The 24,775-nt window shown below is 38.6% G+C and overlaps 1 protein-coding gene across 1 annotated transcript; it reads left to right on the top strand.

Annotated features, from left to right (window-relative positions):
* Positions 1 to 450: 450 nt before the first annotated feature.
* LOC101861761 (cubilin) lies at positions 451 to 24,775 on the top strand (the record flags this gene model as incomplete). The annotated part of the gene is given in 15 exon segments (XM_013087091.1): positions 451 to 541; positions 1,097 to 1,224; positions 4,135 to 4,290; positions 5,709 to 5,802; positions 6,262 to 6,368; positions 6,608 to 6,769; positions 11,136 to 11,223; positions 11,623 to 11,741; positions 12,125 to 12,250; positions 13,904 to 13,994; positions 15,083 to 15,228; positions 17,275 to 17,445; positions 18,225 to 18,315; positions 20,099 to 20,214; positions 23,636 to 24,775. Coding segments are annotated over 15 exon segments (1,934 nt in total), but the record flags the coding sequence as incomplete, so codon positions are not given.

Below are 24,775 nucleotides of genomic sequence, written 5' to 3'. Positions count from 1 at the left end.
TAGAGACAAAGAGTAGGAAAAAACGGGGATTTTAAAAATCCCTGTTATTACCGGATCCCTGTTATTACCGGGCCTGTTATTGTCTTTATGGTTCGCACTGTAATTGGCTTTTTTTCTCAACCTCATGGCGGAATTTTTCTACTCTTTGTTTTAAAAAAAAGTGAAGTTTATGTCTTTATTTATCAAACATGCCATAAAAACTGCCCACATAATAATAATGTGCTTTCATGCATTAATTAATTTATGCTTTTCCGGCTTTTTTTCTCTTGATCTCTAAATCTAGGTCCCACATTCCCATGACATCTTGAGCCAGAGCAACTTGTTTCTGTGTTTGTTTGTCTATTACTCCAGCCCTGTCTGTTCCCCTAAAACAAACATGCATATTTTTTTTTAACGTTTAGTATACTTGTTCTCTCTTTGAAGCACTCAATTATAATTTTTTCCTCTTAGGAAAAAGATGCCCATCGGGAGTTAGGAACGAAGTCGCAGATTTCGAAGTGCGCACCCTCTTGTCTCCAGGATTCCCCCAGTCATATGAAACGTAAGTTTTGGGCCTGTCTCGTCAGTTAGCATAAAGTTTCCAATGGAATCCATTTCACCGACTTTGTAGAGTTACCTGTAGGCTTCAATATATAAGTAGATTAATGTTATCAATCAGGAATTCTGTTTTATTTGTTATTGTTTATTAAAGGCAAATATCACCCCAAACGCCTACTCACATAGCCTTCAATACACAAGGTTACTCAAACAGAGCCCTTTCAACTGCTTCTTTAAAATAAGGACTTCACAACCTTATCTGGCCTCCACGGTGTTTCTTTTAACGATTTACTTAGTGTGTTTATAGTTTCAGCTAAATCAATGGACCCTCTCACTACTCAGAATGCATATTATATATTATGTTTATATATTGTTCAGGAATAATTATATTTTTGAAGTTTGTCTGTTAAATCAGAGACACTAAAATATAGGGTATTTTCTATCACTTGTATGTATTTTAGCACATTGGACACTCTTCTGGTTACAAAATGCTACGAATGTGTATTGACAATCCATAATTATCATTCTACTATTGATATAACTGTCCTTTGTTCCGCAGGAACGAGGAGTGTATCTGGGGACTGCAGGCGGCCGCATCTGGCTATGACATTCAGTTGGTCGTAGTGGAAATGGACCTGAACAACATTGACCAAGCCTGCAATAACGACTATTTAGAAATTTATGAAGGTACATGTATTTTAAAACATTTGAGAACACGTCTGTGATGCATTAAAGACATAAAGGTTTAGCCTGTATAAAAAGAAGTCGAACAGATGTCCTGGCTTAGACTGTGGAGAGACTTAACTTTAGCTCAAATGGGTAACACAGAAGATTAGTACATGTAGTAAACATACTTCTGGGGGGGATTTTTATACGAATGTTAACTTTGCCTCAAGACAAAGGCAAAAGACATTAAACACAGGGTGTCTAAAAAAGGACCCAAGTAAAGGGTAAAAACTCAATCATCCTTGTACCACTTTCAACTAAACTTCGACCAAATAAACTTCAACACAGGAGATGTCAGATTATTCAATAAGAAAACAAATCAAGGAGCTCGAAAAACTTTCCAACTTCCTGAAAGCATTCAGTTACAAGGGCATGATCGGCTCCTTTTGGCATCAGGACAAGGACGGTAAAACTACGACTTTCACATCAGATGATTATATCACCAAACTACAAACGTTAAGGATACGTTAGGGGGGGGGGGGAGAACATGTTATGCTGTTGCGGAGGTACGGTTCCAGTACTATTGGGCTAAAGCCTATTCGTTAAGAGTGGCCCTGCAACGGGTGTCTACAGTAAAAGAGGACCCATTAAAAGGGGAATCATTTGGTCATCTTTGGACCAATTTCAACAAAACTTTGGACAAAAAAAAATTCAACGAAGTGAACGCATCATTTGTCAATATGAAAAGAAAACAACGTACATGTGCGAAGAATATCAATTTAAAAACAAATTTCAACCAAAATTAGGTGAAACTCAAAACTTTGACGATATTGTTCTATTTGTTGATTGAGAAATACATTTATACAAAATTGATATTGTCATTCAACTCTTGGAAGGCGGGGGCTATTTAAATGGTATATCCCAGGTGTTTACCACTTCATACAGACAATCCAATACGCCGATGGGAATTGTGAACAACCCTGTGCCCTGAGGCATGTTTCTGGGTCAGTGCTTTGGACCTTCTGTTTAACAATGAGTTTCAACTGTTCGATTTCTGCTAAAAACAAACAAACGAACAAACACAACAGAACAACAACTTTAAAACATTTTTTTAAAGAAGAAAAGAAAAAGAAAAAAAATGAGGGGGTTCAAGTTGGTGGGAATTCGGTGACCATTCATTCGTAAGCATTCATTCCAAACCTCTTTTGCAACCTTACACTCTTGGCGTGAAGGGCGTAGTCCCATCTCACCGGAACCAGCCCCCCCCCCCTTACAACCCTAAAACTTCTCTTATACTTATACTATTGCAGCGCAACGAGATATCTGTCTGATAACGTGACGGTCGTGGATTTGTCATTCCTGTCCTGAAACCAGAATGGACCGATCGTGCCCTTGTCCCTGAACAATCTTTCGAAGTAAAGTTTTGCGTTTTACCCAGTTATAGTAAAAATGGTTAAAACTTGATCTTTCTCGAGCACTTACGAGTGGTTTTCTTTATATTTACAAGCTACTGGATAACCATCTGGTTGAATTTCATCTGTTCTAAGTTTTATTAAGATCGGTGCAAATATGACCTATTGCTCATTAAATGGGTCTTCTATATTTAGACACCCTGTATGACCAATGATTCCGGTATGACTACAAGAAAGATTGGTGTGTGTGTGTGGGGGGGGGGTATTTTAAGCTTACAATCGAATGATCACTGCTTCCCACCGACTTATGTTCTGAACTTTTTCCTTTGGAGTCTTTTGACAGATGACAGCAACACACGAACACTCGAACAGTTGAGAATCAATGTCATACAGAAGATCCACAGAACTGATCCAGAAACATGCCACAGGTTATTCAAAATTTCTAGCCGCGCATTCGAGCTTTTCTGGAGAGAAATAGTCAGCACATGAAGCATATAATTTCGTAGCCACCACCTTTCCCGAGCAAAGGCTGGTAATGCCAGTTTCAAATACATGTGTGAAGGCATAACTAATACACAAGGACTATGGTTGATTTTCAACAACATTACGTATCTTACTAAATTTTGGGTCATCTCTATATAATATATTTGTGAACGTTTGTCACTTTGGGCGCCTAAAATTTCCGAACCACTTACCTTTCGAATTTGACATATTTAATGGTGGTTCAGAATCATTTAAAGGGTGCACAGTTTTATTGAGGAGCCTGAAGTCAATGTAGTTTAATTTTCAGTTTTTCATTAGTTTCGTTTAGATCTAATCTTGGGAAAGTCCGTCTTCTTCTATGACGCCATTGTAAACAAGTGCGGCTTCCGTTCACTAGCTATGCGCACTAGTTCTACACCTTCGAAATTCTGGAGTGTACAACCACGAAAGTGGAATAGAGAATCAATCTATACATCTCTCTATGTAGACCTTCTAATTTTTTTGCATCTCTCATGATTTATTGCTCCACTCTAGTAGAGTGTAAATATAGTAGGCCAATGACTTTCAGTTGATGTTAATGCACCGATCATTCCTTTTGTCGAAAGGGGATCCAGCTAGTTTTATAAACGTGATATTTTTCGAACATGTAAATTAATCTTTTCATACTGATACGACTGACGTCCCTTTGGTTGAGTTTTATCTGCTTGCAGTTTTATTGAAACTGGTCCGAACAAATGACTGAGTCTTTAGCTTTTAAAGTGGTCCTTTATAAAAAAGGCACATTGTGTGAAAAAGTCTTGATAAAAATCACAAATGTATGAGTCATACTGATCAATGTTTAATTTTTATTACAGCGTGTAGACGGATTGTGTTAGGACAAATTTATTATGATCAACGGAACACTCTTTATGCTCAAAGTAAAGAGACACAACCACTCTTTCTTCATGGGGATTCGACATGTGGTAGCTCTTTGTATCAAACAGTCGGTTACCATAGGTTACTAACCTAATAACACACTTGAATACTTTTTTTTCAGGGGACAACACATCCAATCTTCAGAAAGTTGCCACGTGGTGCGGTCAAGAAAAACAGATTTACAAATCCAGACGCCGATATGTTCAACTTAAGTTTGTCTCAGATGGGCACTTTGCTGGTGGTGGCTTTGCCATTGAATATGGACTTGTAAAATCTGGTTGGTGTCATAATGTTCACGACTCTCCTTTTCACAAAATGCTGGAATTAATCCGATTTCTCAGTCTATGTATTGTTTCTCAACATTTTTAGTTTTTGTTATTGACCTCTTTATGTTAATGTAGATGTTCAGCTTTGCTCAACCTCATGTTAAATAGGACTATTCATTCACTTTTTAGGAGCATAATACTCTATAACATTCAATGTTCCCCTTTTGTTATGGCTCTGTTGACCTTACGTTATGTTCCATTAAGATTTATACCACACTCTTTTTATCTTCTCTCCAGCATCTTTCCTCTTGCTGACCCTAGAGCGCCCTTCTACTTTGTGTTTTCTGGTGGTTCCATGTTAGGGATTGACATGTATTGATGGCTGTTGTCTTCCTCAAAGAGTGGTCTATTCCTTGTTATACCTTGTTACGCCTCTATTACTTTATGAAATGGGACTGGTCAGGTGGTCAGAGTGTCGACATTCCTGGCCATCTCTTGAAAGAGCCGTGGAAAGCTCCATTGACATCAATGCTAGGGTATCGATGTGCTTCACAAGTATTTATGAAACCAATGATAGAGAAAATCAATGGTCATAGTTACATCTGCTAGTGGTTACACATTGTTGTCTAGATGGTAGACTGTGTTAAACCAAAAGTTTGTGCTGAAAAATTGTTAACGTGTTTTCACTGGCGTCGGTGGTGAAGTGTTTAGACGCTTACCTGTTACACTCATTTTCGTGTTGGGTGAATTTTTATCAAATATCTCGATCTTTCTGCCGAGATGTTGTATCCCTCTCAGCCCGAGTTGTCCTTGAATAGACAGGCCTGAAGCCGACTTTCTTATTAATTATCTAAATTTTACCGATGTGGCCTTTAAAAAAAACCCTACATTTCAACTTTAAAAAAGTCTTTTTATGCCGTATACCTTCAGATAGTAGGAATTTGAACAAAATTGTCCTCGTTTTGTGGCTTTTGCTGATGTATTCATGTTTGCCTATGTTAGTTCAAGAGACTTTCTTTAAGTTAATCTTTAAGTAAGTCAAAGCTGAACTTAATGATTGCATAACATTTATACTCAGACTACACCTACTATAACTGTTTTTTCATCATTTGCAAAACTGTGATACAATGTTTGATGTTGGAATCCTTTAAAACTACCAGGTGCTAAGGTCAATGCTGGTACTGATCACGGTTTCTATAGACTTGCCAGCTCAAAATATAATGCTGTTTGTTGTTTGTTTGTTTGTTTGCTTTTTAAATCTTTGTCCACCGTGATTGTATGGTTTGAAAGTTAAATGGATTTTTCCCGTGAACTATATTAAATTGGTAGTGGATATTTTTTGTTAATGCTTATTGAATGTGAAAAGTAGATTTACTTTGATATTCTCAGAAGTAGAGGTTTACCCCTTCCCCCCTTTTTAACCTCACAGCAAATGCATCCTGCGCAAGCCCGGATCCAGCAGTGATTGAAGTAGGAGTAGTCCCAGTTGTAGATGTGTTTCAAGGCAGAGCAGATATGCCTAGGTAGGTTGTAAAAAAATCGTTTATCATTTATAGTATGAGTATAACGTCTGTTTCAACACATAAGGCTACATAAGGTGCTGGTCTTCGATTCTCTATCAAGAAAAGCTGAGGGAATCCTTTAAGGCAGTATTCCAGTGTATGAAAACGTTTTCCTAGGTAGAAATAACTGTTAGTCCTCCGCCGATTATGATGTGCCAGGATAAAGCTACCTAATTTTTGCAAATAGATTCCACCATTCCTAAAATCACCTGTTTCCACAAAAGGAACATAGCGATTTTTATTAGTTTATAATTGTTTTTAACAACCTTGAAAACACACTGTTCATTTATAAAAGAACATGAATAGCGGAATGTTGATGTAGGCCAGACTGCAAAATGTAGTAGCATTTGTGCAAAACTAACCTTCAAAGATTTGTACGAAGTTGTACAAAGTTTTTTAAATTCTATTTCATTTCCTCAGTTGCATTTGGAAGATTCAAAGCCCAGTTGCAGACTCAAATCTTGTGTTTGAAATCTATAAGCCTTCTTGGATTAACTGTGGCGAGGGCCGCTTCTTGTTTTATGAGGGTAAGTGATTTACTTTTTCTTGAGCATGAATTCAGAACTTGAATTATCCATGTTTTCATAAATTATATTATGTCAGAGAAAGTACATATCACATGTACTCCCAAATTTGTTTTGTCAATTGTTCTTTTTCATTCCAGTAAAAGCCATATATAGTTTTACCTTTTTCTATTTTTAATAACTGGTACAGAAGCAATATTACGTATTATAGTGTTTTATACGGACCATTACTTAACCCCCAGGAGATACTAACTCAGGTCACGTCGAGTTTGAATTCTGTTCAAATAAGAACGCTTTCTCCAAGATGTTCTTCTCCTCTGCTGTGGTCACCGTGGTGTTTGAGCATGACCAGAGACAACTGCCGGAGGGACTGACTTTGAGGATGTACAACAGACCTGTGCAATGTGAGTGTGGGAGTTTATTGCAAAAAGACTGTTCATAAGAAATACAAAATGACCTATCCTTATTTTTATATGTGTAGTATATTATCCATGTTACAGGACTGCCGATAGACCTACAAGGTTGGGTGGGGTTTTTTTTTGTTTGTTGTTGTTGTTGTTAACATTTAGAAATCAAATCAACATCTCTGTGTTTTTTGTGTGCTACCTTAACCCTATTCGTACTCAGTACGTAGTGTTTTATTATCGTTTCCCTACAACGTGGGATATCTCTGTGCCCCCACTTTCAAAAGAGGAAATTTATTTGTGTGGGGTAACAAAAAAACCCAAGTATTCGAACCCAGGTGTGGAATCGAAAGGCTTTAAGATCCAAGATGGCGGCAATTAGTTTTGTCTATGCGTCGAGGGTTCAATTGGCTAACACTAATGTCGCTCAAGCCTTCACATTTCACAGAATGTTGGGTCTAAAATAAGCTTGTTCTCTCAGTTCTTGAACTTCGCTGTCTTAGTTCAAGACTTAATGAGACGGGGCAGAACTTTCCCAAAGAGTCTACATAACAAGAGGGGCCACTCTTCTCTTAGAGTTAGAGCCAATTAAAAAAATGTCCTCGAAATTCAGTGGCGCAAATGCACACCCTTTGCGAACAGAGTTACCCTACTTGTTTTTAAAAAAAATCAAAGTGAAACTAGCAAGTTTTTGAATACATTTCGGAAGAACGCTTTTTTAAAATGGTTACGCTGACAAAAAAACCTCTTCCGGAGGAAAGGGTGATTGTTTTCTTCGTTTAATTTGACTTTAGAATGCAACTGAGGAAATGAAATAGAACAAAAACTTTGTACAACTTCGTCACGGTAGACCTAACAACAGACTGTACATGGAAAATATTACACAACTATAGCAGCGATCATATCCCATGCACAGTGTTTGTAGAGCGAGGAAGAAACAGCAACCATCAAAGACAGAAACGAGTTTTCTTCTACCCCGCGGAAGACAACGACCCCATCAGTGTACTGCGAAAGAGCTCCAGGCCACCTAGGGTACAGACAGAGTAGTGGCACAGCAGCCACCCTGGTGGAATGAAGAGACTGAGACATTGTGGAAGATCAAACGCCTGGGGCTGAGAAGACACGAGAAGGACAGATCAAACGTGCAGTTGAAAGCTGAGAAAAAGCTAGGAGATCTCAGATTCGATGAGGCAGCAAAAGAAGCCAAGGACCTAGCATATGATAACTTCTACCGGGGCGTGAACAGCGACAGGGCCCTGAATCAGTTCTGGAACTTCTACAGGTGCTTGACTAATAGGAAAAGCAAACAAGTTATCCCGGATTTCCAACGAGAGGATGGTATGTGGATGCGCACTGATGAAGAAAAGGACCGTGCTCTGTTTAAGAGATACCTAAGACAAACTGACAGGAACGATGAGGGCAAGAGAAAACAGCTGCTCAACAGGATCCAACAGGACTGCAAAGATGAACCCTGTCTACAATTTGTGACACACTAAATGTTACATAAATAAGTCCAGAAAGCATCCAACACTTCTCCTGGTCCTGACGGAGTACGTTATAGCCACTTGAAGAACATGGAGGAAGGACAGACAATGGCACTAGCCGAGAAGCTAAACGAAAGCCTGTGGACTGAGGAGATACCTGATGACTGGCTGGACAGTCACCTGTCTCCAGTTCCTAAGCCAGACAAGGACTCACGCAAGATTGCCACATATCGCATAGTGACCATGCAAAATACCGCCGGGAAGGTGCTGGAGAAAATCGTGGCACGCAGATTGGCAATAGAGCTGGAGGAAAAGAACGTCCCACCGCCGGAACTGGGCAGCTATTGAAGAGGAAAGATCACATGGATGAATGCTGCCACTCTTGAATCCGACGTATATGATGGCTTCGAACGGGGGGGGGGGGGAGAAACTGTGGTAGCAGCACTTGACCTGGAGGATGCCTACAACAGAGTTCAGTACGACGCCCTCATGAGGACTCAAGTCAACCTGAGGGTAGATCCACATTTGGTGCAATGGATTGGGGCAGCGCTGTTCAAAGGAAAGGTAGCACTACGTCTTGGTTGCTTTGCAACCTACCGAGATCACACCAGGCTAACCACAGGGATCTGCACTCTCGCCGGTTCTGTTCAACGTCTATACTGTAGGGATAACATCCAACCAGCTGGAGGGCCGGACGTGTACTCAGTTTTGCTGATGATGTGCTGGTGTACAGGCAGGGCAAGACTCGCCAGGTTACAGCGGAGAGAGTACAGGAAGAACTCGACAGACTTGAACTGTGGTGTGAAGCGAACAACGGGAAACTGCACCCAGACAAATCCTGTGCACTGGGGTGTACACTGAATAACCATGCAGTGCACGGTGACAATCCAAGTATCTCGATTAGAGGCAAAGTGCTGAAGAGGGAATCCACACTGAATTACTTAGGCATCATGTTTGATCGCACCCTCTCTGGCAAAGATCACATCCCGAGAACAATCTCCAGGGCGAGAAAAGGCCTAACAGCCCTTAAGATGATGGCCAGGGCTAAGATGAGCCAGAAAATTCTTGTCATCCTCTACCCGACACTGGTACTCTCTGTCGTAGAGTACGGGCTCGGACTCTTGACCCTATCAAAGGCGCAACTGCAACGACTCGAGGTGTTACAAAATAAAGAATGAGGGCAATCCTGGGGGCACACACGAGACACTTCAGTTGAAGCATTGAGATACTTCCTAGACTTCCCATGTGCAGACGAGAGGCACAAACTGGCACAAGTCCAAGCCTTTCTGCGAGTTCAGCGGAGACGAGACGAACCCTCTACATAAGAAAGTGCAACGGCAGATGACATCAAGGCTAAAGAGGGGCACATAGTGGATTACTCAAGCCACGAACACCATCAACGAGTGCTGCCAGATACAAGACATCAGGAGAGGCAGGGATTAGGTCGTGGCCGAAGATGCGCTCGGAGAGTACACAACAATGAAGGCAACATTGGGTAGAGAATGTCGCAACTGGCCACTTTGAGCTACAAACGCTGAAATTGAAACCATGATAGAAGAGCATAGCGAACATGGAGATGCTGTGATCTTCACAGATGGATCAGTCAACAGAGGAGTCAAATCGGGCTGGTCCTTCAGTGTCAGAGTTGATGGGGTAGCAGTGAAAGAGCAAAGTGGAGCAACTGCACTGACAACAATAAGTATGTGTATGGAGATAAACGCCATAAGTGAGGCTCCACACTGGATCAAGAGCACAAGCCGTCAGCGAGCAGTAATCATTACTTACTGTATGAGCACTATACAGAAGGTACAGAAAGAGATGCTGTATGCGGACTGGAAGATTACAATCAGGGAGAGCAGCCTGGAAAGAGTGGCCTGGATCTTTTGCAATGAGACAGCAACCGGCAGCGAGAGAGCAGACAAGCTAGCAAGAGAAACAAAAGTGGGAGGGAATTTGACAGTGGACCCACCAACCGTCCTAATCGCTGTAAAGAAAAAATTGAGGAAGAATAGGGCGGATAGGGGTTTGCACACTCTAGGTAGATTGAAGGAGAAGGTGATACAAAGAGGAGAAGGGGAACACAGCCATCTGTGCGGACTAGTCCGACGGATCTCCAACCAGATTATGGTGGAGACTATAAGCAGACAGACTCTAGGATGGGTCTTAAGGGGGGGGGGGGGGGAAGAGCAGAGATGGACATGTTCCGACTGCAGTGACCCCCACACAGTGGACAAGCAAGACAAGTAAGTACTCTAAAATGAGAAAAATGCAACCCCTGGGGTACGAAATGACCCTAAGCGTACGGATAGGGTTAAAGCCAAAGCTGGACAACTCTCTTTGAGTTATACAAAGATTGTTTACATTTATTGTGATCACCAAAACACATCTGACGTATGTCATATTCATTTTGTGAAATGACAAGTTTTATTGTTGTTTTGTTGTCTTATCAAAGTACTATAAATGTGTTATTTAACTCTCATAACCCATTCCTTTCAATTTGATATGTTGTTTCTTTCTCTTTGATACATGTTATAGGTTCTTACAAGTTACAGGCAAATTCTGATAACTCACTTTAAGATAAGAGTTGTTTTTCTCCGTTTTCTAGTTATTTAAAAACATTTCTGTTTGGGGATGGTTTGTATGGGGGGGGGGGGGGGGGGGGGGGGGGGGGTCCTGACTTTGTTGTTAACCGCCCAGCATACACTTAGCCTGCAGAAACAGTATATAGGTCTTGTAATATTGTTCTTCCAGGCTGGGTGTTCTTACGTTCCTCATAATCCAGGACTTCATTTTTCCACCATGTCACATTACTGATTTGCTCATGCGTCTCATAAGTGTTTCTTTGAAGCCAAAAACTTGCAATACGTTGTATCTTTCCACAGATAATTGCTATGATGCTGGTTCCATTCCTTCCATTGAAATTGGCGATAGCCCAGTCATGTTCAGCATGCCTTACTCAAGGAACAGCGAGTAAGTTTTGTAATTCTTGTTTATTAGAAACGTTTTCCGACAGATTTATTACGTACTTTTTACATCATTCTGCAAATTCAAATTGCAGTATAGTCAACAAATTAGGAAACCATTCCCAGAGAAAATAAAACAGGGGCGAAAGTTAAAGTGAAATCTGAAATAAGATACGCCTAACTCCATGGTAGTTGCTTTTCTTCTACCATTAATGTCCGCATTCATAAATTAAATGCAAAGCTTGTCAAGTACTGTTACTTGATTTCATTCATTGTCTAGTGCGTTTGTATTGGTTGACACATGTACAGAGTTTTCTTGTATATAACGTAAATTCTACACCATCGCTATTTGAACTGATAATTGTTAAAGTACAAATTTGCTTTCATATATTAATATTCCTGCTAGGTCCACAATTTGCCCATTAAGACTCCAGACCATGGACGAGAATAGGCAGCTCCGTCTTGATGTGATGGGTGTGGATGAGAGTCCTGCCTCGTGTAGCTCGGATGTACTTAGAGTGACAGGTACACATTTCTCTTTGGTCATATTCTGAAAAATTATTTATTCTAAAGAAAGGTCTCTCACAGACCCTCGTTAAAGAGAAAGACGAGTTCACCTTTGACCATTTGTCGATTAAATTCATTTATTTTTTTCCTATATGTGCATGCAACTTAATTAATTAAAAACACCAAAAGACAAACAGACAAACAAATAAGAAAACCCACAAACTTTTCCCCCATCTTTAAAAACTGGATGAAAAAGCAGAAACCAGAAGAGAAGAAGCGCACAGTTCTGCTTGTAGATATGGTCGCTCTTTTAAGAATAAGGGTGTTTTATACTTTTTATTTACATATTTTGTCTTTCACGAAGCTTGCTGGAATTCACTCAGGATACTTTAATGTTGCAGGCCCTGGCCCCAAAGCTGTAATGAAGTATTGTAACCGGGGAGAGAACCCTGTGTACCGTGGAGAATCCCGAATGGTGGTCACCTCAAAGACACAGAGCAAAATCTTCATGAGAGCTGCAGCCGTGTGTAAGTGATTTACGATTATTGAATAAGTATATAGGTACCACAAAGAAAGATTTCAATTTTTTTTAAAAGTAGGTCGTAGAAACGATGAAGTTCAACTTTTACATCATGAATTTTGGACAATAGATAAACAAAATTATCAAGGTTCAAATTACTTAAAAACATGGAGATTCTGGAAGCATGCAAAGCAAGAAAAATGTGTGACGTCGAGCAATCACACGGACATATCATGACAATGCACATACTCATTTATTATGTCGTTATGCACTCAGTGACACTATTGAGGTATACCATTATGCTTATAAATCCGATTCTGTAAAGCTACAAAGTTTTTGAAAGTGGGTTTTTAAAGAACAGTTTTGCTTTTTACACACCAAACGGTCAATAATAATTATGTTATAATAACATGTTAATTCAATATTCAATATTACTGAAAAGTCAAAACTTTGTAGAGTTGCTCATAAATGCAGGGTGCTAGCTTACATTATTTTCAAGCATAGGGCAAAAATTGTATGAATTATAGCTATTCTTATTTTACATCTGACGCATTTTTGCAGTCAAAGTGCCAAATTACATACGTGTATGAGCAATATGTCAAATTTCTACTCTACAAAGTAAAACCAGTGGCAAAATGACATGTTTTAAGACTCATATAAATCCCTTTTCCCTCGTGGCTAAAAAAAATAACACCACGAGGTATTTAGGCATACCCCCCCCCTCCTTTGAAAGCCCCCACAGAATGGTCCAAAGAGCTGACAATTATACGCATATAGGCTTAGCGTAATGTAGTTAGAATTAAAACTATTTTTCCAAGTGTCATGAGAAATTACCATGGTCTACTAACGAGGGTGCAATTTATAACAGCGACCCAAAGTGTCGCATATGGAGAGCGGTGGCCCTTTGATACGTGTTTTGGGTCAAGTCGGGAGACGTTCTCTTGACTTTTGCCGAAAGCTCTCGCACACTTTCCCAATGCACCAATTCGGGTTGTTGCGGTACCTTATGCTCACCTGCCAGCGAATCTAACACAATGACGCATTTTCCAGCATTTATATGGGTTGATGTTGATGGACCACCACATGTCTTTAGAAGGAGTAAATTTTTACTTTCACTCCCGCACACAGATACACTGCTGAGGGAGTCAAACTGCAGTATTGCTTGCTGCAAATCACACATAAAGCCTCTAATACTCTTGCAAATCAATTATTTTCATGCAAAGTTCAAACATTACGACACAATTAATATCAAATTGTGCGTTAAAACAGGCTTCAGGGGCAGGCGACCCTGAAACCCCCCGATTGGTCCAAAGCGCGCAAATTACTACGCGGTTAGGCTTAGTATGGTGTAACTCTATTAAAAAACCATCAAACATTTCAAAAAGGGTTTATTTGCGACGGTAATGAAGCTGATGTTAGTGTTCAGCGTATCAATATTATACAGTAGATAATGGACAACTGGTAGCTAAATGTGAGATGGCAGGGAAAGTAAAAGATACTGGAGTATTTTGTTAAGTTCTCAATTTATTCATTAGATGGTGTTTAATGACAACGAAGATGGTGACATTTTAACTCTTACTTGAAATAAAATTAATGACGTATAAAAATTGCCATTTTGCCACAGTACTTATACTTTTCACTGTAATTGTTCATTTTACAGCTTCCGAATGCAACGGTCTGACTAGTGACTTCACAGCGTACCCTGACCTTGTAGTCGAGCTTTCTTTACCAGATGATAAAGATTATATCAAGTAAGTTGTGCTCATATAATGTTTGTGAGGACTCGTTGGTTCAGGGATAAAATGCACTCCTCGCTTAATAGTTTTGATCTCGATTCATGCTGCGTATGAGCTGGATAATTTGTAAAGTCATTTTTGGGGGATTTTGCTTTTAGTGCTTTATTCCAAAGTAGGTGGTACAAATCATTCTGCATTCTCTTTTCAAATTATTAGGACGACAATAAATGTAATGATTCTGTGAACTAATTTTCACAGTTTCCATATTGCGCAGATTGAAAAATATTACTGTAGGCCTACCTGCTGTTCTTATCTTTTTTTTCTACTCAAGGCGTTTCCACAGAGCAGGGTTTAGACCTCTGAGGCATAACCAAACCTCAGATACAATTCCTGTGAGTACTCGGCAAAGCCAACATAGGCCTAACGGTAACCCGTTGTCTTATGATACGCACCCATAACATTGTCTTAATTCTTCTTCCATTATCACATGGAGAGATAAATACACTATAAGACTTTACAGTTTTTATACTCAAGCTGTAAATGGTGGAGAACGGTGACAAATTTTCCATTGGGTTTGAGAACAGATTCTTTTTTGTATACTTATGTTTCTGAAAGATAGACAAATAATAGAGCAATAGCAGGTACATTGTGCACTGTTATATGTTACTTACATGTTTTGGAATCATCATAGTGGCATTGACACTGCTGCTGATTTATGGAGATGCACCTGCTGTTAATGAACATGTGAACACATTTAAGTAAACATAGCTGGCTCAAGCACGTCTTCTAATTATGACACTGTCTAATATTTCTTTGGAAATTCGCAGCTGAATTGATCCAATGCAACGCATCTTTCTATATGTCAGAAGACAATAAATAAGTTGCATTGTTGTGTTTTACACCCTCAGCTCAAGGGAAAGAAAAACAGTGCGAACTGTTAGTTCTTATCTTTTCAGAGAACTCTAATGATTAAGTATTTTAGTCTTGTAATTAAAAAAACCTGATATCATACTCAGAGTGCAATGAATAGTCAACAATATACTATTATTTTTAACTGAGACATTGTGCTGCTGAATCCTTATATTGAAATGAATTATCACCAGTTTGAGCCAGTGCCGGGCTCTGATCAGGACACGGCATGATGACGAGATCATCCACTTGTCCATCAAATGGTCACTGCCACTACTGCAGCCAGGGGGACACTCAGATTCAGACACCTGCTCAGGGGATTATCTCAATGTGTATGACGGTACGACATTAATTTTCAATGACCCATAGAGAGCACTACTTTTCTTGTTCTTTCAGCTACCTTAGAAGAAAAAATTTAAGTGCCAGATGCTTGAAAAACAAGACCGATTTCTACAACACTTCAGAGAAATACAATTCAACCAGGGGGACCTTACCTTTGTGAAAGATCTGTTCAGTTTGTTAGCGTTTGAAAGCTTAACCAGCTGATTCCACTGTATGCTTCTCGGGAAGCTGAGAATGTTTCTGAGTGTTCTATGGTCTGCTGGGGTAATAATACAGTGTAAAGCGCACAGAGCTTGCTTTCGAGTGGAGACATGCGCTATACAAATGCAATTTATTATTATTATTATTATTATTATTATTATTATTATTATTATTATTATTATTATTATTTATTATGACGAGAAAAGATTTTTTTGAAAACTATGAAGAACAAATAATACAGCATTGATATTGCTAAATAAACTCAGGGCAGGTGGTGGCTATTTAAATCTCCAGGTGTTAACCAATTCTCTCCATACAAGCTCCTATGAGCCATTGGAAATTTTGAATAACCCTTTGGCATGTTTCTGAGTTGATTTTGTTGACGTTCTGTCCGTCATTGAGTTTCAACTGTTCGATTGTTTGTGGCTTTTTCCGTTGACTTTGTCACCCCAATTTTTTTTTAAAAATAAAAGAGAGTAATTAAAGGGGCTCAATTTAAGTCTGGGGGAATGTAATAACCATTCAGTTTTAAACGTTCGGGTGATAAGATGTTCACCAAGCCTTTCTTGCAACCATACAAGGGCCCCTCTTGACGTGTGAGGTGGGACCCCATCAAACGGGAACAGGATCTCTTCTGCGTTACACATTCTTCTCCCTAAACTTCTCCAAAACTTTCTGAGAACGTTGGGATATCCATCTGATGTGACTGTCACGTCTTTACAGTCCTTGCCCTGAAACCAGAGCGGGTTGATCACACCCCTGTAGCTGAATGATTTTAAGAAGTACGATTTTGCGTTTTACCCAATTTGGTTGAAATTTTAAAATCTTGAAATTTCTCGAACAAGTTGATCGATGTTTCCCCATATTTTGCCAAAGTTTTTGCTCCCCTGGTTGAATTTTAATCTAAATGAGTTCTCTTTTTTTAAGACATTGCATCTTGCTTTTGTTGGGAAATTATTTTTTCATCGCTGTGTATAGGATGTTAAAATGTGTTTTAGCTCACTTACACATAAAGGAAGTTTTAGTGGGTGCCATCATTGGTAGACGAAGCTCTCGGTAGGAAAACAACCTTATTGTTGTCAGTAGAAGGTCAGGGGGATTTTAAGCTCAAGAAGACTTGCAGTTGCGTTCCGCAGTGGCCATTATTTTATCTAAAATTATTCGAAATCAACAGTACACGTGTGTCTTCTTTTTGAGTTAAGACCTTATACATGTATTTGTTGTGGAATAAAATAAAAGTGAGAGACTTAAAAAATACAGGTACTGCTAATAGTAATGGCATCTTGGTGAAATTAGGCATCCTTAAAAGTATAGATACTGAAGAAACCTGCATTTTTCCACCCGTTGTTCTGTCGTTGTCGATTTTTTTGTTTCGGCTTATTACCTTTTAGGTACTGTACATGATTCAAAAACACATTTCCGTGTGGATATTCCGTTAAAACCCGTTCATAATAAAAACAGCAATAAATGCCAGCTTGCCGTTTCTGAGGAGATTCAACCTTTGGACGTCACCAAACTTTGGTGGCTATTTTCCTGCTAAGTTTATCTCTGACAATAGGCGAACTCAATCTCCTTCCCTTGCAAATCTCTCGATTTCTATTTAAGTTATAGGGTGGAGGCCTATTCATTTTAAAAAATCAAGACAACTGGTCAAGCTTTGAGATAAAATAAATAACTCTATGCCCCCAAATTGATGAGAGCTTGACTCTACCGTGTTTTTGTTTTCTTTCAGTGGTCTTAATAACACGCCAGTGTTAGCAACAGAAGATGAATATAGTAATTTTATTTTTTTAAATTGTAAAAGGATAAGAAACTAACAGATTGCGTATCAATTATCCTTTAGGAGCCAGTGAATCAGCCCCACTGCTCTACTCTTCCTGTCACCGATCAAAGAACCAAGGTCGCGTCGCAGATGCTATGCTGGTCAGCAGACAGAGTAGTTTGCTTGTTGTGCTGGATGCGGACGCTAAAATTGAAGGGTCTGCAGTCAAACTGGAGTATCATTCCATTCCAGGTGAGTTGTTTTCATGAGTTGTTCTCTTTGCGTATCATGAGGTGTGTTTGTGTGGATGTGTGTTTGGGGGGTGTGTGGGGGATGTGGGGGTGTGGAGGGGGGTTATGTGATGTTTGTTGAATCTGATTCCAACTCAGCAGTTAAAAGTATTGATCTCACAGTTAGTTTAAGTGGGTGAAGCTTTAAACTGTCGAATGGTCGGAATGGTTTTTTTCCCCTTGTGAGAAAATGTCTTTCTTTCAAAGAGCAACTACTTCATTCAACAGGCTATATCTATGAAAGCTAGCTAATCAATTGTCTCTGTTAAAAGGGTAGCATATTATAGATGAGAGTCATCATAATTGTACAACTTTCAGAAGAAATATTTTCCAACATAGACCAATGGTCTCAGTCTCAATCTGGATGTGGCATCTCTGTGTGATTACCTGCCATCCTTCTCGGTAGCGCGTTGCAGATTCTGCAATACAAAGGCCAGGCATTGTTTTTAGTGTTGTTCATCCATGTTACTCTTTGTATTCCCCATGCTCTTCCATCTGCCCCACAATCTTCCTTCAAGCACCTCTTTCACAATGGTATGGTAAGAGTTTTTTTTTACGTCCAATGGTAGAATTATTTTTGGTGGTTTACTTTTTTATGTGTGATAAGGCATGTCAGATCCTCATACTTCAGAGTGGTGTTTTTATTTTCTTTGCTTTCAAGCTGATTTTACTTTGCTGCCATTCAGAAAGGTATCACCTTGTACCTCTACTTTCTTTTACTTCTAAAGTATTCCATTTCAGGTGGAAAGTACTGTTCAGGGAGAGAGGAGATCATGGTGAACGGTTCTCGGACGAACTTGACCTCCTTGAACTATCCTGATTCTTTGCCACTGTAAGTGTTACTCAACTTTCATAAGTTATAGTTTGCTGCTGTACTTCGGTCCTTTTTCACTTTGTTATTTAGAAAGGGTTTTTTTTTGCTGTTGAAATCTCTATTTCCATCAATAACTGCACCCACAATTTGAACCATTCAATTGTTGCTCTTGCATAGTACAATATGCATCGAATGATAACCTACAATCTTGAAAAAGACCATGGAAAAGCTAAAATATTTGTTCATAGTCTTCATTTGTAGTCAGAATGTGTAAGGCACTGTAGTGGTTCAGATTTCTATAAGGAGTTATAGTATAAAGTACCCAAGTCATTTTTTTAATAAGAGGGTCAGATTCACGAGGGACTAAAAATTGATAGACTACTCTAAAAAATGGCCTTTGAAATTGCCCTCTTCAAATTTTGAGTAATTTTCCACGAAGATTTGATGAGAAATTATGCAGAGCAGTCAAACAATATATTCTATGATGTGTAGCGACAGATGCATTTATTTTCTCATTCTCATTTTTAGAGGGTTTAGAGGCATAATCTGTGACATGATTTCACTAAAAGAAAAAAAAATACCCCCCTCCCCCGTTGGCTTCCTAGGTTTGGTGCAGAGTCCCAAAGTTGTTGTAGATTGACGTCACCGTTGTATTTTAAAGCAAGATCAATACCGTTACTTAAATGCACTTTCTTCCCAGCAGTTTATTTGTCGGCACTTCATAATACAGGTTGTCTTAAAAAAAGAGGACCCACTTAAAGGGCAATAATCGGTCATTAGTTCACTTATAATTATAGCAACAAAACCCCCCCACCCCCCACCCTCCAAAAACAAAAAAAGAAAAAAAGAAAAAAATCAATAATTAAAATTCAACCACGGGGACATCCAGTTTGTAAATATCCATTATCGCTTCCATGAAATATCAAGTTTTAAAAAATTTCATCTAAATTTGGATAAAACGCTAAATTTCGCCTTTTAGAAACCTTCAGCTACAGGGGTGTGATCGGTTCGTTCTAGTTTCAAGGCAAGGACAGTAAAACCAAGACAGTCACATCAGATGGATATCTCACCGTGCTGGGAACGTTTGGGAGAAGTTTTGGGAGGAGAAAAGGTGTTATGCTGTAAAGTGAAAAGGCCTGGTTCATGTGGTTGTAAGAAAGGTTTAGGGTACACCTTTTAGGCCAAAGGTTTGTCACATTTCTCCAAACTTGAGCCCTTTATATAATCACCTTTGGATTATTTTTGACATACAGCGTCTACGCAAACAGGCCACAAACATCGAACAGTTGAAACTCTATGCTGAATAGGACGTCCAAAGAATCAAACCAATATCAATTTCTAGTGGCGTATTTGGGCTTGTATGGAGAAAGGTCAACACCTGGATATTCAAATAGCCATCAGCTCTTTGGGTTTATTTGGCAATATAATGCTTTGCCTAAATTTATTGTCATTCAATACACATATAATGAATATTTTGAAATAGACCAGTATGGTTGATTTTTAAGAAGCTGCAAAGTTTAACATTTCACTCAATGTTGGTTTAAATTGTTAAAACTTAATTTTACTTGAACACAGTGGTTGATTTATTTCATTTTGACAATACAATGTCCCTCCGGTTGAATTTCATTTCTTCCAAAGCCTTTCGTTGAAATGAGTATAACGATGACCGAATCATTGCTATTTAAACGCGTCCTCTTTTTTTTAGACACCCGGTACATGTATATTATGACCTATTTGAGTTGCAAATGTCATAAAACTTTTACTAAAACTAAACTATGAAAAATTGCCATCTTTATTTCAGACGACAAAAATGTGTCTACGAACTAAAGGCTGAGTCGTCCGAGGAAGTTATTGTTGTAAATGTTTTGGATTCTAACCTGGCAGCCAATTGCGAGACGATGCTCACTGTATACGAAGGTATGTATGCATTATTGATGAAGTGATTCACATTGGACACTGTAATGAAAATGCGACTGGGTTTTTTTTGCTACCAAAAGTAAAATAGTTTTGTTTCGCAATGACATGCAGGCATTTTAATGTACACATATAAAAGATAGTGATGATTTCTAAACTACAAAACAATTGCTGGCTACTGCGGTGTTGGATTCCTGTTCCTGAGCTGGATTTACCACATCTCTCTTAACTTTCTTTTGTAAGTGCACCTTCATTCACTCTACCTCCATGGTTCATTGGAAATCCCAGATCATCATGTTTCTGTGCTGTACTATTTAGTATTCAGTTCTGTTTCCCTGTTAATATGGTTGTAAATACATATACAGAAGAGTCCACTTAAATCAAAATCTGCAGGATTGGATTTTCTTCGGTTTATCTGGGTTTCCGATTTAGATAAAGTTGCTCAAATACCAGTGGTTGTTGACAGCCTAGAGTTGGGAATACTATTCATGCGGCAGATTTCACGTTTTCAAAGTTTGTTTGTTTTTTTTGTTTTTTTTTGGGGGGGGGGGGTTCTGCAATTTGAGCTGCAGTCTGCGCTCACGGTGCTTTCTCTGTAACATTACCAGCCAGCTTAATCAGCCCAATAATCACATAGAACTGACAAAAAAGTAGACAGATAAGTTAGAAAGAAAGCCAAATGCCAGGGACGCCATGAAACACCATGTGCCATCAGGTTCTTTTGTATAAGATCTGTGTGTGAGCCTTATATTGATGTTTATGAAAACTGCATCTTTCTAGCCCACAATCGACACACGTACGTTCTTCTGTTTCGCCATCTTGAAACGAAAAAAAACCCCAAACAAACAAACAAGCAAACCTCCCCCCCCCCAAAAAAAAAACAACCAAAAACCGTGATGATTTGCCTTTTTCAATAGTTGGTGGTGAAGAATTTGGCAACATAACCCAAGTTATTCTTTTCAGTTAGAGATTTGACAATTTTCGCTAATCCCTATTTTTTTTACGAAAGCAAAGAAGACAAAGAATCTGGAAATGTATTTCCTTCAGTTTACCACTGTTTTTGGATTAATCGTGTTCGGTCTAAATGGACACAACTATATTATTATGTTTTCATTTTTATTGTTAGATATTTCATTTGTAGAAATTATAATGTTAATAGTTGAAATCTGGAAGACTACTACCCTTGAAGTAATGCAAATCAATCAGTTCTATGGTTTATTAATTGTTTTTCTATTTCTTTATATGGGTTTATCATCATCGGTACAAAGATCAGGAGCTATATGCCTACAAAGATTTGAACGTTATGAGACGTAAATCTAGTGCAGATGTTTGGCAGCTAACTTTTTTGGTGACACACAAATCTTCTTAGAATGTTCATGAAGGGAAGGTTCGTATTTCAACTCCACCCCACTTTGAAATTATATTCCTGTGCCTGTTAAATGTGCTTTGCGCGTCGGCTTAACAGTGCTGTTGTCTGACCTGCACAGAATGCACCAGTGTTACTGTTGGCATGATATACTTTTCCTTTTTCTTTTACAAAATTTAGCAAGGTTTTTAACATTTTCTTTTATATGTAGAAATGCTAAACGTCTTAATATGCAATGAGTTTTTAAATCATAGCCCATGCCTTGCATTGTAAGAGGGATGTAGAATGCTACTCATCAACTGTATTTTCTATAAACAACAGTGGAGTCGCTTAAACCGAACGCGGTTAATCTAAGAACAACAGTAAAATGAAAGAAAATATTATAGTATCTCAGATTTATCTTCTTCAGAAAACAAAGAAACAAATGAAACATAAAAAATAGCGAACATTGGTGGCATATCGCTCCAACATGACTTACAGTTGGCCTTAGTTGTTTGTGTACACGTGCTTGTGATGTGTCATACCATATGTGCAGGGGTGGAAAGGGGGAGGCTGGATATTATACCCTTGGGATAATTTCGGGATGAACTCTGGTAATGCTATAAATAAGTCACGTGACTTAGTGTAACCTTGCTATTTCACATTGTCACATTTATAATAATAATAATAATAATAATAATAATAATAATAATAATAATTATTATTATTATAATTATTATTATTATTATTATTAGTAGTATTGTTATTATAGATTCTATGTCTAATCAACCTTAAGAATGTACGAAAAAAAGGTAAACACGAGAATAAAAGACAAAAAATATCACTGGGAAAGAAAGTAGCAATAACTGGTGGTAATGGGTAATCTATGTAATAAAAGTTAAAAGTGATCTCGTTTATAGGCCTAGTGAAGAAAGGATAGCGTCATCTGTCGTGGCACCTTTGGTTGGCCATGACCTATGCTCACTGCGAAGCTAGTTCACACATAAAGGTCCCATACGTGAGGACGTAACGGCACGGGGTATGCTATTGTTAAGGTGTTAAATAACTTTACTGGCATTCTTGCATCTCTATCTACTCTTTCGACTGTTTTGTGTGATGATTTGGCTGAGTGAGCAAACTGAGAGTATCGAAAAGAAATCACAACACGTACAGCATGCAGCTCAAAATGCAGTTACTGAAAGAGATAGATCAGAAATTAGAGCTTTCATAACGTAAAATATCCCAGCTCCATGCTGTCAACAATCATTGCTATTGGAGCAACCCTCTCTAAACCAAAAACACATCCAAACCGAAGAAAATCCAGTGGTCACGTTGATTTTGGTTTTCACACAAGTAGGTCATTTTGATTGAAGTTCAGGGACTTGGCAAAAGTAAGGAAAGGTAGCACATACGATAGTAATGATCATCATCCGGTGCCTTGTCGACTGGCGTGGGGGAACATGGACCTCCAGTTCCCTCTGTCCTGCGTTGCAGCGATGGTTTCTATTGTTCTTGCTATTCCAGGCCATGTTGTTAACTTTTCTAGTATCTTTTCCCTCTGTCTGCCTCTACCTCTCTTTCCATCAAACTTGCCTATTGTTACAATATTCTCCAATGCTTTTTTCCAGAATGTGTGTCCAATGAAATTTGCCTCTCGCTTTCGTATATACTCGTCATAAGCTGTTGTCTGCAATTTGCTTCAACTAAGACCTCTTCATTTGTTTTTCTAGCTGTCCGTGGGATACGCAGCATTGTGATGATACACGGCATTAAATGTGATATCATATTTAAATCAGTGTGATCTTCACAAGGATGTCCACATGCATTATTTAGCATTGAGAATGAAAGGTCAAGCATGTATAGATCTAGATTTACACTCAAACATATATGCTTTTATGTGCGTCATATTGCCTTTGGAGAGGCTGCGTCTCCTGCTGGTTGGGGATATTTATGATCATAAGAGTTGATTTTGAAGGGAGTGAGTATTTTCAACACCTGCTTTCTAGCTGTTTGTAAATAATTAATTAATGCCATACTGAACACGAGTAAGTAATCATGTCTGAATTGTTACTTTCACAGGTGAATACCAAACAGGACTGGAAGACACACAGGTTGTAGGCAGAATATGTGGACAGGACACAGGGACTTTTAGGATCCACGGGGGGCATGGTGTGCTCTACACAAAGTCTGATCAGGTGAAAGGGCCTGGGGGCTGGATGCTGGAGGTATACACCGAGAGCCCACCCAGTGGCTCAGCAAAACTCTGCGCACATGCACATCTTCTCTGGGCACTAGTCCTCATCTTTTTTCTGGGTGTGTTTCGCTGAACGTGTGATCCGAAACTTTAGGTTTACTTGAATATAAATTGATACACAGGGTGAAACCATACTCAAACTGTGTGGAAGTGATCTCGTGAATGAAGAGAATGATTGCTGAAGAACACCGGAGTTAAAAAATATATTATTAAATTAATATGCAAAGAAGAATTGGTTTAATCAGAAAAGGGTGGAAGGAAGGGGTGGAGAAAAAATAGAGAAAGGATTTTAAAAGGGCGAAAAAAAATTGTTCTGAAACGTACGGGGACAATAATGCGATTTCCTGAAAAATTCAGTTTTCTCTAAACTAAATTATATTTGAGAGAAAGTGAAACATTTAAGATTTAGATTTTGTTTTGATAGACACCATATTGAGACAGACATGTAATTTGAATTTATATGAAATTTTTTTCAAGTTTATAAAATAAAATGAAAGTGAAAGACGAATTGTAAATTAATTTTCCAATATTTCTAGGTCTTTAAAACAACGTATGAGTGAATGTTGTTGGAATAAATGTTAGAGAACGGGGAGGATTTGTTTATTTATAAATGTTTTTATGTGATTCTCTTAAATTGTTTTATATTTTATGGAAACTCCTTCAAATTTTCATCAAATGCTAAGCATTTGGGTTATGTTTTGAACACTATAAACGTATTCATATCAAGCCATTATTTTCTTTTCTGTACTGAGTTAACCATTTATTCCGAGTCTTATTGTAACCATAACTACCTTTATTGTGTAGACCATTTTTGTCACTGTGTGCTTTTCCTACATCTGAATCTGTATTTTTGTGAAGTTAGATTGCATACCTCTTGTTTATAGCTTCTTCTGTGGGCATTGGGTTTTTAAAAAAATAGTTTTAATCACTGTTTATATAAAGGGAACTGTGCTTCCAGAATTACA

Source organism: Aplysia californica, unplaced genomic scaffold (genome assembly GCF_000002075.1).
Source record: "Aplysia californica isolate F4 #8 unplaced genomic scaffold, AplCal3.0 scaffold00544, whole genome shotgun sequence".
Taxonomy (NCBI): domain Eukaryota; kingdom Metazoa; phylum Mollusca; class Gastropoda; order Aplysiida; family Aplysiidae; genus Aplysia; species Aplysia californica.
Note: the sequence above shows the minus strand (reverse complement) of the source record. Positions and strands in the feature narration are given on the sequence as shown.